We start from the raw sequence: 16,476 nt of genomic DNA, 5'->3' as shown, positions 1-16,476 counted from the left end.
GCATTTACGAAGGACTCCCCAGGAGATGAGTCATGGAAAGGGTAGGACAAAGGGAAAGTCCTGCAGTGAGCTGAGATGGTGGAGGGCTCAACATACACAGAGATCAAGTGCATGGCAAATTCAGACAATTCCATGTCACTCAGCCTTATATCCACCCAAATATAGATCCAGAATAGAGGGTATTCTACCACACTGGTGGTATATCTTGTCAATTCCATTGCCATGTGCCAGGTTCACGAACCTCCCCATGGCCAGCCTACATGCTGCAGCTCAAAGGTGCTCAGCATGGCAACTTTCAGGAGAAGCCATTGCACCCCAGGGTCTCAGACCCAGAAGCTGTCAGATAACAGTGGCCCTATGTGCCCACCACACCTGCTGTCACCCACATGGAGAAGAAACGATACAAAACCGTTTCTCCCTGCAGTGTCTTGCTGCCCGGTCATACAACCGCAAAGACAAAAAGTGAAGAGAGAAGAATCAGTTTTGTTATTCGAGGAGCCCATTCAGCTAGATGACAGGATGCACTGCTACTATCTCTCATGATACGGCAGATTGGAGAGCACTCACAAAGCACTTAGGGTGCTTTTTAATTAAATCCCTTCTTAAGAGAAATTATGCTTCTTCTCATTGCATGATTAGTCAGAAAATCAAATTTAGACCAGATGATTCAGATGATGATGTGCCGCTCTCCCTCGGCTTTAAAGAGCAGTACTACAACAGCATTGCCCACGAGTTGACCAGGCACAGCTCCAGAGAAGGTAGTCAGAGGGGCTCCTAATGGATGAGCCTCCCAGGGCCCCTCCACCAGGAATCAGAAGAACAGCCAGCCGGCCAGTGTTCCCCGGTCCACAGCCTCCAGATGCAGCTTCCAGGGAATATCTGCTTGTCCAAGAAGGTGGGAAAACTGACTGTTCTTCTTCATACATCTAGAAGGTTAACATCTCAACTGTAATTTACAAAAGGTTCAGCTATTCTTGGTTCCAAGCACCTTTCACGTGAGGACTTCGACTGATATAGAGGGAATCTGTAATCCACATGATTTCAGAAACAAAGTCACCACGTTACATATCTCCTTTATTTTCAAGCCTGATAATGCCTAGATACTTTTGTGCTGCTGTTTGCTTACACAAGAATGAGTATTTGATTCAAGTATCACATTTCATGTTTTATGAAATTCCCATGAAACACTATATATTAAGCTGATTCTATTTTTTAGAAAGCTGAATTATGGGCCAGGCATGGTGGCTCACATCTGTAATCTCAGCACTTCGGGAGGCTAAGGCAGGTGGATTACCTGAGGTCAGGAGTTTGAGACCAGCCTGTCCAACATGGTGAAACTCCATTTCTAATAAAATAAATATAAAAATTAGCCAGACATGGTGGTGAGGCTGAGGCAGGAGAATTGCTGGAACGCAGGAGGCGGAGGTTGCAGTGAGCAAAGATTGTGCCACTGCACTCCAGTTGGGGCAACAGAGCAAGATTCAGTCTCAAAAGAAAAAAAAAAGCTGAATTATGAAAAGGAAACATCTTGAGTGACTAAGCAAAGAATAACTATCTTTGAAATAAATGATACAGGATTGAACTACTTAAAATTTATCAACCATCTTTAGAAACATAATGCTGATGCAAACAAAATTGAGAGGGGAAAAAAAAGAATGATTTCAGGATTTTCATTCCATGCCTAACAAATACAGTGTTTTTGTGTCTATCCACTTTTACTTAGATGGCTCCTATGCTAAGCCACTGCCAAGTTCCTTACGACGAGGGGCCTTGGCCGAGCCCTTGGATCTCCCACTGCAGTCATCTGCAAATCATCTCCTGGATGAATCAATGAGTAAACAGGAGATGCAAAGAACACTGAGATAAGAGCATCTCCGAAGAAAAGCAAGGGTGGCCCAGTGCCCATGCTTGTCTTTATAGGTGAGATCATCCCAAGATCACCCAAGTGATCATCTTTTCCTAAAACTCAGCCCAATCTTGATAAAGCTACCATGTTCTCTCATGATGCTGGCATATTAGGAAACACCAAATTTTCTTATAAATTGCCTTCTCCATTAGTCACTTATTTGTGTGTGGCAGAGAGTCCTTTATTGCAGTGGTCCTGGACATTGTCAACAGTTGGGAGACCCACATGAGAGGTCTGCACAGACCGTGTGAGAAGATAATGCAAGAAGAGGCAGGGGATCAAGGGGAATTCAGCTTGAATGGATGGCATGTAGTTGCCTAAGAAGCCCAGAAAGACACTAAAAGGTTGCTGCCCTCATGATATCTTCCCTGATTCCCCTACAAAAGACCTCTGAGGTCAGAGTATTCTGTACCAAATTTAGCAAGTCCAGATGGCTTCGTGTTGTGATTCTTTGTATGTAACTATATTCATTTTCTAACTCTGTATAACAAATTGCTTGGCAGCTTAAAACAACATACATTTATCATCTCACAGTTTCCATGGTGCAGAAATCCAGGCATGGCCCGACTGGGTCTTCTGCTGGGGGGTCTCACCAGGCTGCAATCAAGGTGTCAGTTGTGGTCTGATCTGAGGCTTGGGGTCCTCTTCCAAGCTCATGTGGTTGTTGGCAGAATTCATTTCCTTGCAGCTGTAGAACTCATGGCAACTTGCTTCTTCAAGGTCAGCAGAAGTCTTTGACTTCTAGACTTTCTTTTCAGGGATTCATCTATTTAGGCCCATCCTACCTAGAATAATCTCCCCTCTGACTGATTCCAAAATCCAAAGATTTGGGACCTTAATTACATCTGCAAAACCCTTTCACCTTTGCAATGTAACCTAATCATGGTTCCATAATATTTACACATCCGTTATACTCACAGGTCTGGCCTAAACTCAAGGGGAGGGGATTATACAGGGTCTAAACTGGGGGAAAGAATCTTCTGGGCCACCTTAGAATTCTGCCTATCACAGGATTTATGTCACTTCCCCTACTATATTATAAATTCCCTCCTGTTAGCACTTTATTCTTGGCTTGATGGCACAATTTCTAATTGTTTCGTTTGCATTGTTCTCTGCTACCCTTTACTCAGACCCCAAAGTGACTGACTCATATAAAGCAATGAGGTAGCACTTGGTGATGAATGAATGAACCAGTCAGCTGATCTTTATTTAGAAGCCCCCAACCATAGAAAAATCAGGGCCCACAAACTGACAAAAAGCAACGAAATCTAGATTTGGGGAAAGATCGATGTTTATTCAATCCTCCAGATTAAGATCTGGAAGAGCTGGGAAAAGACAGATAGAAAGACATGCGTGGACCAGCAGGATGCACACATGGATGGAAACTGTGTGGACCATGTTGGGAATGTGGGTAGATATGAGGGAAGCCAGTGAATCAGCAAAGCAAGGGTGGGCTGCCTGTGCGCACTCTGCTCACGGGTACCAGTCTGCCTTGCCAGCCCTGCTTTGGTTTGATCAATGAGTCCAACTCCCTGGTGTTTCTGTGAGCCCTCCTGGCTTCCAGTCCTCAGGCTCTGGAGAAGCAGTAAGCTCACCATTGTCTCCTATGCCCCTGGCCTCACCATGTACATATGAATTCCTGAACATAAACTAACACTAGCCCTGCCAATCCTTCAAAATTCTGTAGATCACATGAATGCTAGTCACCCGCATCAACTTTTCTTTTTTTTTTTTTTTTTTTTTTTTTGAGGTAGAGCCTCACTCTGTCACCCAGGCTAGAGTGCAGTGGCACAGTCTCGGTTCACTGCAACCTCCGCTTCCTGAATTCAAGCGATTCTCCTGCCTCAGCCTCCTGAGAAACTGGGATTATAGGCATGCACTACCTCACCCTGCTAATTTTTGTATTTTTAGTAGAAATGGGGTTTCACCATGTTGGCCAGGCTGGTCTCAAACTCCTGACCTCAAGTGATCTGCCAGCCATCGGCCTCCCAAAGTGCTGGGATTACAGGTGTAAGCCACCACATCCAGCCGAATACAAGCCTCTTAATGACTAAAGATAGTTCACCATTGTTTTCAATGACTTGGCTGGGGTCTATGTCATGTAACCAGATAGCCTTCTTTGAAGCTGAAAGAGGACAACATGTGCTTGGTAACAGCCTGGGAATCCTACAGCAATTAATATGGAGCATGCAGAAGAGGGAAAGTTAAACAGCTCTGCTTTCATCCCTTCTGCTTTTTATATTTTACTTAGAATCACAGAATCTTAGAGCTGGAAGGGATCTAAGAGGTCATCCAGTACCACCTGACCCCAAGCCTAGCAGCCCCAACAGATCATCTGGCCTCTGCTACAGCATTTCCAGTGCAAAGTGATATATTCTGTTGTTGGAAACCTTATTGCCACACACCTGTTTGAAATCAACTCAAGAAACATGCTGAAAGTGCCTAGTATTTTCCAGAAGAACCAAATCATGTCTAGTATTCCTGCCCTAACTCTTCAGCTCTGAAGCTACTGACAGACTTCCCTAATCAGCTGTGGCGCTCTTTCCTGCTGATGCTGGATGTGGCCTCAGAATCCTCAGCAGACTGCTCCAGAAAGGCACCACTGATCAATTTATGTTGGCAAGAGAAATAAACTAATTTTCCAACTCTGTTCTTGGAGTTTGTCTTCAGTCAAAAACCACTGTCTTTTAACTCCTGCTCATTGCTTTTAATCTGACTTTAAGGGCAACCATTTTGCCCCCTCCTCTAAAAGCAACCCCTTATTTATCTAATGACATTTAACCTCTTCCCTCACTTAAGCCTTGCAGACTCAAGCCCAGCTCAAGGCCAACGTTACCTGGAAGGAGAAAAGACAGCTGTAATTCTAGGAACATCAGCCCCAGCAGTGTTTCAAGGAACGCTGGGGCCCAGACAGCACTGATGGCAGACACGACTCCAGTGTGGTTGGGGGGCTAGGGAGTACTAGCTGCCTGTGGGAACTGGCTCCAGAAACAAGTCAGGCCAAACTCCCATATGAGTGGTTTTGGAAAGGTCCAGTTTTAAGCAGCTAGGGATAGAAGAGGCAGGGTAAAGAAAGCAAAGACAACAAGATAATGAGGTTGAAATAGTGAGGATACTGAAAATCAAATCAAGTAAAAGCCCTCCACATCACACTTGAACATGTGTCATATAATTGCTGTCTTCTCATTTCACATCTCCTGATCATGCACACACATTTCTTGGTATAAACTTTGTGCTTACCCGGAATCACCCATAAAACACTCAACAAGATCAACACAGCCATGGCATGGCTCTGGGGACTCCTCTCCCAGGCATTCATTCAATTGTTTTCCTCAACTATTTGTTGAATATTTATAAGGCACTCAGGAGCAGGCTGGTGCAGCTGCAAAGGTTGTGATGATACTACTCCCATCTCCAAGAAATCCACAGTCCATCTATTTCAGAGGCAGGTAAATAATTCCTCCACATACAAAACAGGCTGTACAGTATAATCCATATTTGCATGTATTTTATCTGTATAAATCATGTCTTATATAAAATCAAGATATACACCCTAGTAGACATATATCCACCTACTGAACTAGTAAAATTATCAAAAAGAAAGTTTAGTACATTGGCATTTTTTGAAAAGTACCAAAACCAAATCACCTTGTGCTATACTGCTTCAGAAACAAGAGCAGGTGGACTAAAGCTTCAAATAAGCAAATTCCGGCTCTCCAATTACTAGTACAAATCAGCAGCTTTCTCACAAGTAGTGACTTCTCTTTCTCTGCAGATAGTCTATCATTCTTCTATTCCTTCTGTCAGCTCATTTTCACTGAGCTCTTAAAACATGCCTGGCATCAAGGATCTCACAGAACAAGGATGGAACCTGACATGCACGAAGGCTAATATGGTGCAGGGAATTAGCCTTGAGTTCCTGGTCCATAGTGTATGTTCACAAATATTTATTATCAGTGAGTCAAGACCAGGGTATGCATAGAGGGCCAAAATACTCGGGAACCAGGGAAGATCTCCTGGAGATTACAATATCTGAGCTCCAATCTAAGGATGAGCAGGAAGCAAAAGATAATGTGTGAACCAGATGAAGAGGGGTGAACAAGGCCTTGTAGGCAGATGCCAAGGTCTGCAGGACAGAACATCACCCTCCCTGGGATGGCAGGGAGTGGCTGCAGTGGACTGCACCGACACACGAGGGCAGGACCAAAGTGGGCTCTACCCACACAGAAGGCCTGGGATTTCACCCTGAGGATGAGAGGAGCCACTAAAGAAGCTGAACCAAGGACTAAGGAGAACAGATCATGGTGCATGGTCAATCCATGCAACAGAGGGCAAAATGGGCCAAAGGGAGGCAGGACTAAAAGCAGAGAGACCCATGAGGCAGCTGGTAGAGCAGGTTAGGAAGGAACAAATGATGATCTGAACCCAAAAACTGGGTATAGACAGAGATGGAAGGACTTGAAAGGGAGTCGAGGTTTAGAGAAGCCCTAATTTGGTGGGTGATGATTACAAAGAATGAATGAGAGAAAGGGGTTAGGAGGACCCTAGGGTGGCTGAATTGAATGTGATGAATGATTACGCTTTGTTGGGATGATGAACAGAGCTGTGGAGGAACTGACTGGGGTATAAAAACATGGGTTTTGGGTTTGGGCATGGTGCAATGGAGATGGAGATACTGGTGCAATGGAGATGGAGATACCAGGGCACAGCTGGCTCCACAGGCCTGAGGCATTGGAGAGTAGCCAGGGCTGGAGGTCTTGGGCACATTAATGGCAGGGGAAATCACAGGGTTAGAAAAGACGTGGTACCCTGCCAAGAGGCTGGCCCAATGTGCCAAGAGGCTGGCCCAATGTACCAAGAGCCCTCAAGCCTCCAAAATGCAGAAATCTATGAACACACCAACTGATATTTCCTCAGAAAGTCTTAGCTCCCCCACCCCACCCATAAAAAAAGTTTTAATCCATGCTTGGGGCTAGGTTTAAATCTTGCTTTTGACATTTTCTTCTATCATAAAGCTGGATTCACAAATAGAAACCTTATAAAAGAAGACCATGTGTGAGATAAAATTAGAGCCAAGGAAATAACGATTGTGCTTCAAGGCACACCTAGCCAGCAGCTCCTCTGGAAAAGTCTACTGAGCAAGGAGAGAAGGACAGAGTTAGGAGGCACATCTTTGGTATGAATAAAGTGGAAAAATTCCTGATGAACACAGAAGTGAGATTTGGTTGTGGAAAATTCCACACTCTCTGTGTAGGAATGGCCAAATAACTTTTTCTTTCTTCCTTCTCATCTCAGATACAAGGAAGGAGAAAGAGACTTCCAGTAGAAACTAAAATTCTGGAGAAATCTCTCTGGCCAAGACTGAGACAACAATGGCTCTTTAAGCTGAAGCACTCGGAGGCATGATTGCAGGACATTGCCAGGGCTTTTTTTGGTTTGCAAAGTGGCCTGAATTTCTGGAAAAATGTGATTCCAGATTGAATGCAGGATGAACTTTAAGAAGCATCTAATCAACCTAAGAAGGATTCAGATTAAGATGAAATTAGGACACTAATATTAAGTTAAACCATACAATTTTGCCCTTTCTGTAGGTAAAAAGTGGTCAAATACCAGCAACCTCACATGGTTCAGCCTAATGATGCTCCAGCTGGAGATAATGTTTGCCAGGGCTACCTAGTCTTTCTTTAGAAAGACGCTCTACATGAAGTATTTCTGTTACAACTGAATGCTTGCTATATTCAACAATATTCATAATTAACTTATACTTAAGAAAAATTACAACTTGAAAGAGGCTGGGCGTGGTGGCTCATGCTTGTAAGCCTAGCACTTTAGGAAGCCAAGGCAGGAGAACCTCTTGAGACCAGGAGTTTGAGACCAGCCTGGGAAACAGAAAGACCTCGTCTTTACAAAAAATAAAAAATATTAGCCAGCCATGGTGGTACATGCCTATGGTTCCAGCTACTAGAGAGGCTGAGGCAGGAGGATCACATGACCCAGGAGTCTGAGGCTGCAGTGAGCTATGATTGCAACAGTGCATTCCAGCCAGGGTGACAGACTAAAACTACATCTCTTTAAAAAAAAAAAAAAAAATTGAAAGAAAAGCCTCACTCTTCATAAACTAAAGTTACCCAGAGACAAGCATTCTCTAATCACAGGAAAAAATACCTTGGAAGAGATTAAGAGGGAAAACCAAAATCAACCTTAGAGCCAAAGTACTTAGGTAGAGTTAGAAGCTGATGGCAAATATCACACTTGCTGCCCAATGAGGTGAAGGGCTCAGGGTCGTGGATGCTGCTTGCCCCACCCACGGAATAGCCCAGCTTCCCTCTCTTACCTCAGAACAGAGGGTGTACAAAGGACACTTTGTCCCACCAAAGGTCAGGATCTGGCCCTGGCCTTGCCTTGCTTCCCCTGGCAGGAGCTCCTTGCCCACTTGACCCATGGTGCTCCTGCACACAGTGCTGAGGGCTGACAGGCCATCAGGCCACAGACCACAGCAATGATGACTCAGATCATTCAGCACTTGCAGAAGAAGCACAGCGAGGAGCCTCCAAACCACCCTCCTCCAAATCTACCCAAATGACCAATGAGACGTGGACAAGAGAGTCCCCGAGCCCTGAGACTAGGGGTAGGCCAACCACACCCCACTGACCTTGGCAGATCCATCCAGAAACACCAGAAAGACGGCAGCTAACCCAGGGGGAACAGTGGGGCCAGCACCCAGCTCCCTCCTGTGAGAAATGCAGCACTGCAGAAAGTCAGGCAGAAAAGCTAGACAAGGACACAGTATCCTGTGGCCTGGCAGGCCAGGGGAGAGCTATGAACTGTCCAATTTAAGTCCATTTGGGGTCCTCTGTGCCCATACAGGCTGGAAAGAGGAGGACACAAGTGCAGGTCTCAGCTACTCTCTGGCCCAGTTTCTTAAGAGGGTGCAGGCCTGATGCACAGTGACAGTGGGTGGCAAGAGGAGCCATAGACGGGACATGCAGAACACTCCAGGGAAGCACGTGTCATGACATATCAACAGCAACAGGGTGACTTGGCCTCCCTTCCCGTCCCAGGGAGTTACAGGCTGCAGCTTCCCTGCCCCTGACCACACTCCTGGGCAGTGTGGCTGGTTCACCCTGGAGGCCACATCCCTAACAGCATGCCAAGGAGATGTGAAAGAGAGGCCAGATGGAGGTCAGACCCAGCCAGGGCCCCAAGACACCTAAAGCAGAGGTTTCAACTACAGGAGGAAGAAAAAGCAAACACCACGTGGTGATTGCAGCTTTCTGCTTCAAGGGCCACCTTCTCCAGCCCTCCCCAGTCCACATCCCACAGGGCCTGGGTCAGCTTAAGTTTTCAGTATTTCAAGAAAAGCCAGAAAGCTGTATTTTTATGCCAAATCTCCAAGTTTTTAAATGTTGATAATTCACAATCTTTAAACCTGTTAGGGCACACAAAACACCTGCAGGTTCCATTCAGCCCCACGGGCTGCCAGTCTGCTTATGCTGCAGTGATTTTTTATTGGAAATAGTCCTGTTGTACCACTCAGCAAGAGGAGAGACATCAAATGAGGAAAGACTCCATTCTTAACACTGGACTCAACCCACCTGGAGCTGAAGACACCTCCAGGACTCCTGCCTGGGTCATCCACATCAAAGCCTAGCTGTACAGCTACCATGATCATCTCTGAAGTCCAGACCCAAAGCAGAAAACCCTCCTGGCAAGAGGCAGGAAAGAGCTTCCTCCAAGCCAGCTGCGTGGGACACAGGACCAGTGTCATGAGGTTGCAGAGAGTCAGGCTAGGCTGTTCAGTGGAAAATACAGTAGCCAAAGACCTAACCTTAGTTCAGGAAGCAAGAAATTCTTCCCTTTGCTCCCATTTCCTCACCTTGGAGCTAGTTTGGTGCCTTGCCTGTAGTCTGAACCCAACCTCTGCTCTTTTTGGCATTTTATAAAGTGCCAAAATATAAACTTCAGTTTTTCTGACAAGGAGGATGTTAGTTTAATTACCACTTGATCATTTTGTGCCACTGCCTTCTAACATCATAAAATCTCTTTCCATGATATCTATGATATTTCCATTTCTGGTACCATCAATGCCAACAAACACCATCTGACCATACATCCTGATTCTCATTAAGGGATCCCCTAATATGAATGGCATTTGAGGATTTTTTCCTATAGTGGACTATAGTCAACTCTGGGACAGTTTTTCCAAAGAAGCCTGAAATCTGCATTTAAAAAAAATATCAAATCTCCCAATTTTTAAATGCTGACAACCATTAAAACATTTAACAATATATGAGGGCAAACAAAATATATCTGCAGTTTTCTTCTAAAATGAAAAGGTTGAGTTAAATGAGTTTTAAGATCTTATCCAGCTTTTAAAATAACTGATACCGACTGAGGCATTTTATGATTAATTCGTATTTTGGTTTAGATGAAATGACCAAATTAAATTTCTCCATGTAAAGCTAGCCCGAAGAGGCAGTTTCTCTTGAGTTACAGCCAGAAAGGGTAGCTGGTCTTACTGTTTCTACTTATCTCTCTCTCTCTTTTCTCCTCCAAAGCACAGCACATATGTGCAATTTCCAAACATACAAGACACATGCAATTCAGCATATAAAACATGCCATGCAAGAGACCCCACAGGGACCTGCTTCAAGACAGTGTGTATCTTGGTTCCATCGTCACAACCCCAGGGCCTGACATGGTGCATGGCCCATAGAGAAGGCTCAGTGATGTGTGCAGAAAGTTTAAGTTCCCAGCAATATACCACTCTAGGTCCTCCTTCTATAAGAATAATTGTGAGGTACAAAATTTCACAGTAGACTTAAATTAAATACTGGCTATCCCAAAAAAACTTTAGATCATTAGCTACAACCACCCAGGGATAATAAGTCAGATAAATATTATTCCTCCACGTTGTACAGTTAAGACCTCTTCCCAGCAGCCTGCTCACAGCTTTGGACAGCACTTGCCTACACTGTAACTAAACCTATCTCTACCTCTCAGCAGACACATCCTCAAAGGAAAGCAGCGGATTCCTGGGCCTTAAAAAAAAAAATGCTGAGAGGGGACTGTGTATGCAAATAAAGACAAATAAAGAGTTCTAAAAGCAGATCTGGGAAAGTCCTGGATTCTCCACATGCTTTTGTTTCCCCTGGGGCTGTAGGACTCCCATGTAGCCACACAGAGCAGAACTCCTCAGGTGGCTTCATGAGGGCACACTTCTCAAGACACTAGGACAATTAACCCAACTTACGGTTTGCAATATCATTTTTAAAAGTGCTATCTTGACACAGCTTTTTTAAAAACAGGGTCTTGCTCTGTTAATCAGGCTGGAGTGCAGTGGTGCAAACACAGCTCACTGTAACCTCAAATTCCTAGGCTCAAGTGATCCTCTGGCCTCAGCCTCCAAGTAGCGGAGATGACAGGCATGTGCCACTGTGTCCAGCTTAACCCAGTTTTGAGGCCCTGGCTAGCGACCAGCCAGTTCGCCTTCTCCAGCAGCCCATTAAGTCTACAACCCAACCTTCTCTCACATGGGCCTCTCACACCTTGGGCTACTATACACAGGACCTCGCCACTCCAGAGCCACTCTGAGCTTTGGAGCCAATCCTCAGCTGGCTTGCCTGTCCCTTGGAAGCCACAATGCAGGTGTTTGCCCACAGTCCGCCTCTCCCCCCACCTCATGGCCGACCTCTGTGCTTCCTGAGTGGCCCTGCATGGGTGCTGTGTCTTCTCCTCAGGGAACTGTGAATAAAATAACTGCAAAACTTTTCCCAGCCTCTTCTCTTGATCTGCATCTGCCCTCACCAGTCCCCGCCGAAGACAGCACAGTTAAAACATGGGTGGACAAATAAAGAGGTAATTCAAAGGTTGTTCTTGATCGCAAATGTCCAGTGGCTGCCAGCAGTTATCAGAACCTTAAAAAAAAGCCTATATGAGAAATTGTTCAAAGTCACAAAGGAGTGACTCCATGTATGAACTAAGGAAAATCATAGCTTCCCTGCAGGAAAACGCAAATGTCACGTCCCAAGAAATGTGTCATTTCCATCCCTCAGAAGTTACTTTCCTGGTATGAGCTTTGGTTGGTTACATCAAAATGTGGTGACAATTGGGCACAGTGCCCTGGTGACCAAGTCTTCTGAGACATAGGCATGCAAAGGCACCTCTGTTCTGTGGAAAGAAGGATGTCTTGCAGTAGCCTGAGTGGAGTGCTCGTCTTTCAGATAATGCATGGGGAGCCTTCTGGTCGCCAGTAAAGGGACACTATTAGAAAGGAAAATATGAAGGCAAGGCTTTGGTGGTGGCAATGGAAATATAGGGTCTCCTCACATTTTGGAAGACCTATCTGCAGCTAGGGCCTCACCTTCTTGGCATGTCATAGAAGGGCAGGCAGAAAAGCTAGAAAACAGAAGCAGCAGGTGGTTGACGGGCTCTCCCCTGGTCATGAGTGTTCTGAGACTTAAACATTCGGGAATTGCCTCTGGCACCTTTCTGATTCAGGTCAGAACACTGCAAAATAAATGGCTGTGGCCGGGCGCAGTGGCTCACGCCTGTAATCCCACCACTTTGGGAGGCTGAGGCGGGCGATCATGAGGTCAGGAGATCAAGATCATCCTGGCTAACATGGTGAAACCCCATCTCTACTAAAAATACAAAAAAATTAGGCAGGTGTGGTGGTAGGCACCTGTAGTCCCAGCTACTTGGGAGGCTGAGGCAGGATAATGGCATGAACCTGGGTGGTGGAGCTTGCAGTGAGCCCAGATGGCACCACTGTACTCCAGCCTGGGTGACAGAGCAAGACTCTGTCTCAAAATAAATAAATAAAATAAACGGCTGTAAGCTTCATGGTAAATATTCACTAAGGTAGAGGATGTGGATGAAGTTCCCTGTATCAACATCATCTCCCATTGCCAGCAAGTACAATTCATACCCCTCACCACCAGGACCTGTGTTTAACCTGCCCATGCACAAAGATTCCCTCAAAAGCCTGCAGGCCGCTGGTGGGAGGGGCCTCACTGTGGCTCACCAGAAAAGGCTTTCTCAGCTGTGCTGAGTTTTGTTTCCGAACTCCCTCTATGCAGCTGGGACTCATAACCCTCAAGCCCAAGCCTTTCTCTCTGTTGCCTCCCCTGTGGAGTCTAGGAAGGCACTCACTCTGCCAGCCTCCCGTGCAGCTACAGGGGGTCATGTAATCCAGTTCTAATCCACGTGAGGTCTAGGGAATGGGTGAGTTCTGACCACAGCGGGCAGAGTTGTCCCCCTCGCCTGGGCTTGGATGTAAACTATTGCGCTGATGCAACAGAAATACACAAATGTGCTCCTAGGTAAGGGTCAGAAGAATGAGGATAAACAGAAGATGGTTATAATATTAGCTCTCTAGAGGTGTGTCTCTGTGTGTTGGGGATAACTTATTTTTTGGTAATGTTAAAATGATGTACACTTTAAACATGAACAAAAAATATATTGTCAGTGTGGACCCACTATTCAGAATTAGGTGATCACATGTGGTTCAACATATGGGCATCCATATTATACCCGGAAAATAAACTAGAGGAAGCTCTCCCACCCTTATCTCTGCACCTTCCTCCTGTCTAGGTGTTAGACCAAAGTGAACAGACACACAAGAGTGAGAATCCAGGCCTGCACTCATCTCTTTAGACACACAGACGGCTGCGATTAGATGCAACATGGCACAACAGCTTTGATATAAATGTTTATATTATTAAGAATAGAGGCCGGGTGCAGTGGCTCACGCCTGTAATCCCACCACTTGGGGAGGCCGAGGCCGGCGGATCATGAGGTCAGGAGAACGAGACCATCCTGGCTAACACAGTGAAACCCCGTCTCTACTAAAAATACAAAAAAATTAGCTGGGCATGGTGGCAGGTGCCTGTAGTCCCAGCTACTCGGGAGGCTGAGGCAGGAGAATGGCGTGAACCCGGGAGGCGGAGCTTGCAGTGAGCCGAGATCGCGCCACTGCACTCCAGCCTGGGTGACAGAGCAAGACTCCATCTCAAAAAAAAAAAAAAAAAAAAAAAAAGAATAGAAATAGCAAAATTCAGCAATAAAGCATCTCTACTGACAACTTGTAATGGAGGATCTATTACAAGACCAGAAAAAGACTGAAAGTAGACAAAAAGAGCCAACTCCACAGCCCCACAAACACTGCTGCACACACCATGGGTCAGCAAAGTGAGAGGCTCAGGAACTCTCACACACATTTGCCGTTTATCAAAATGAACAAAACAACACTGACTTGAAAAGACAACCTTAATTTTTTTTTAATGAGCCCTACGTTCTCTCTGTTGCTTTTAATTGCAGTGGCTCTACAGAAGAGGGGAAAGAGGGATGAAGGCTCTGATTGGCTGGAAAACGCCACAGAACATAAGGAAGCATTCTCGGGGCAAAACAAAACAGCTGAGATGACTGTGTCAGTTTGCTTGTCTCATTCAACTCCAAACACAGACATCTGATATTAAATCATACTTTTCATGTATGATTTTCATTCTTCCTTCACCCAAGAAGAAAAGAAAGGAAGGTTTTGGCAGTTTTATTTTCTCCTACAAGCGCTGAACATGCAGTCTGTGGGGTCACAGGCATAGATACAGAGGGGATGGCAGAACCCTGACCCGCCTGACATGCCTCAGGGCCTGGGCACAGCTGCTGCCTGGCACACTATGGGAATTGACTTTATTAGGTAAAAAGCTTGACTTCTTTGAGTCTCAATTTTCTTCAACTGGAAAATGTAGATAATATTGAACGATATAAAATTTCTTCTTTTGTAGGTCAAAACTGTTGATAGCAGCAATTTCATACGGTTCAACCTAATCATTCCTGCCCTGCCTATGCACAGGTTTGTTTTTTGTTTTGTTTTTTTTTTACAGGATCAAATGAAATTTATATGAAGGCGCACAAAAAAACCTATGTCTATAAAAACACCATTAACTATAAACTGGAACAGGAATCAGTGCTTCAAACTCTACATTTGCATCGCTTTATAAATGAAATCAGAATCGCTCTTTAAAAGGCAAATCCCGGACCCGCTCAAAACTATCGAATCAGAAACAGGAAGACAAGGTGAAAAATATGCACTTTGACAAAAGCCCCAGGTGATAACTCAAATTGGGAGAAAATGTTTTTTTCCAAGAAATAAATTGCCCCCTTTGGTTTGGGGTGGCTTTCTGCTGAGATGCAGGCTTTACCCAAGCCCATTTAGTATGTCTCCTTCCTGGACAAATAAGACAGATTATAAAGAACCCAGTGAGTGATAGTTTTCCTAGTAAGCGTGTAAAATAACTCCAGGTGAAAGTCAGTAAAAATTAGCACAGTTGCTAATTACTAGGAACTGGTAAAACCTGATGCAGATGTTTTTTTGCCATAGGGTGTCTTTACCACCTTACTCTCAAATCGAAGTCTTTTAAAAAGCTCTCAGTAGTTAAGTTCCTGAAGGTGAACCCAGATCCCCCCTGCAGCTGGGGCAGCTGCTGCACGCCCAGTCATGACTTACCCCTTAAGATGTAGTTCTGATAGTTCTGATCAGCCTCAGCTCCCACCTTGATCAAACATGTCAGACCTTCAGCCACTACAAATTCATGCACCAAATCCTTGTCATCCTGGCAGGAAAGAAAACAAAAATACTTCAAATACTGTCCCTGTCCACCTTCCATCCCAGCTGTGCTGCTAAAACTATGTACAAGCCTTTAAAGCCAGAATGGACCCTACAGATTGCTCTGCTGTATTCAAATGAAGCATATCAACTGTTGCCAAAAGAATTTTACAACCAGTCCTAACATTGTCCTTTGCCAAACACCAGTTATTGCTGCCTTCTGGGCAATCTAATAAAGATAAGGCAAATGAATCTCCTCACTGCCAGAAATATTTACAGTGCCTTGTTTTTCATTCTTCAAGAAACACCAGGCTCTACTCCCCCACGGTCCCAAGGGACTGGCCACGGAGAAGCTTGCTGGTTTTCTATTACAGGAAACATTTGATTGCAGCAAAGACTATCAGGTGAGGAACTCAAAGCCACTAATGTGTTCCAAAGATAGTCCTTGGGACAGAGGTTACAGAAAAGGCTCTTGCAAGGGCTGAGAACCACAGGAAGCAGTTTATCCAACCTCCAGTAGTTGTGCTGCCTGCAGGACAAGCATGGAAGCAGGGTGCAGGGTTGGCCATTAACCTGGAGCAGCCACGCCATCCCTCGAAAGGACCGCCTTGGCTGGCTTGCAGACCTGATCACAGAAGGCAGGACATGGAAGAAACTTCAGGGATCATCTCATCCGGTGGTTCTCAGACAGAAGTCTCCAGACCTATCAGCCAACAGAGACTGGCAGCAAGGGCATTCCCTAGGAACTTGTTAGCCCCACTACGGCCCTCCTGATTAGGAATCTCTAGAGGGAGGCCCTGTTTCTCAAGCTCAGAAGCAGGTGATTCTGAAGAGCTCAGACGGTTCTCACCCCAGACTCCTTCACATTAGAATCATCTGGAGAGCTTTAAGAAGGACCAGAAAGCAGGACCTTACCCAAATGGATTTAATCCAAATTTCTGGGGTGGGGCCCAGGCTCTATTAA

The 16,476-nt window shown here is 45.2% G+C and overlaps 1 protein-coding gene across 13 annotated transcripts in view; it reads right to left on the bottom strand.

The window, feature by feature from the left end:
• The window catches only part of FHOD3 (formin homology 2 domain containing 3), a 483,155-nt gene that overhangs the window by 251,775 nt on the left and 214,904 nt on the right, over positions 1 to 16,476 (bottom strand). For all 13 annotated transcript variants that reach the window (XM_016933551.3, XM_016933549.3, XM_016933541.3 and 10 more), the window contains one exon: positions 15,414 to 15,519. In XM_016933551.3, the coding sequence (XP_016789040.1) occupies positions 15,414 to 15,519 (106 nt within the window). The remainder of the gene's footprint in view (positions 1 to 15,413; positions 15,520 to 16,476) is intronic.

The sequence above is a fragment of the Pan troglodytes genome, chromosome 17 (genome assembly GCF_028858775.2).
Source record: "Pan troglodytes isolate AG18354 chromosome 17, NHGRI_mPanTro3-v2.0_pri, whole genome shotgun sequence".
In the NCBI taxonomy this organism is placed as follows: Eukaryota; Metazoa; Chordata; class Mammalia; order Primates; family Hominidae; genus Pan; species Pan troglodytes.
The sequence above is the reverse complement of the archived record's forward strand: the minus strand, read 5'-3'. Positions and strand labels throughout refer to the sequence as shown.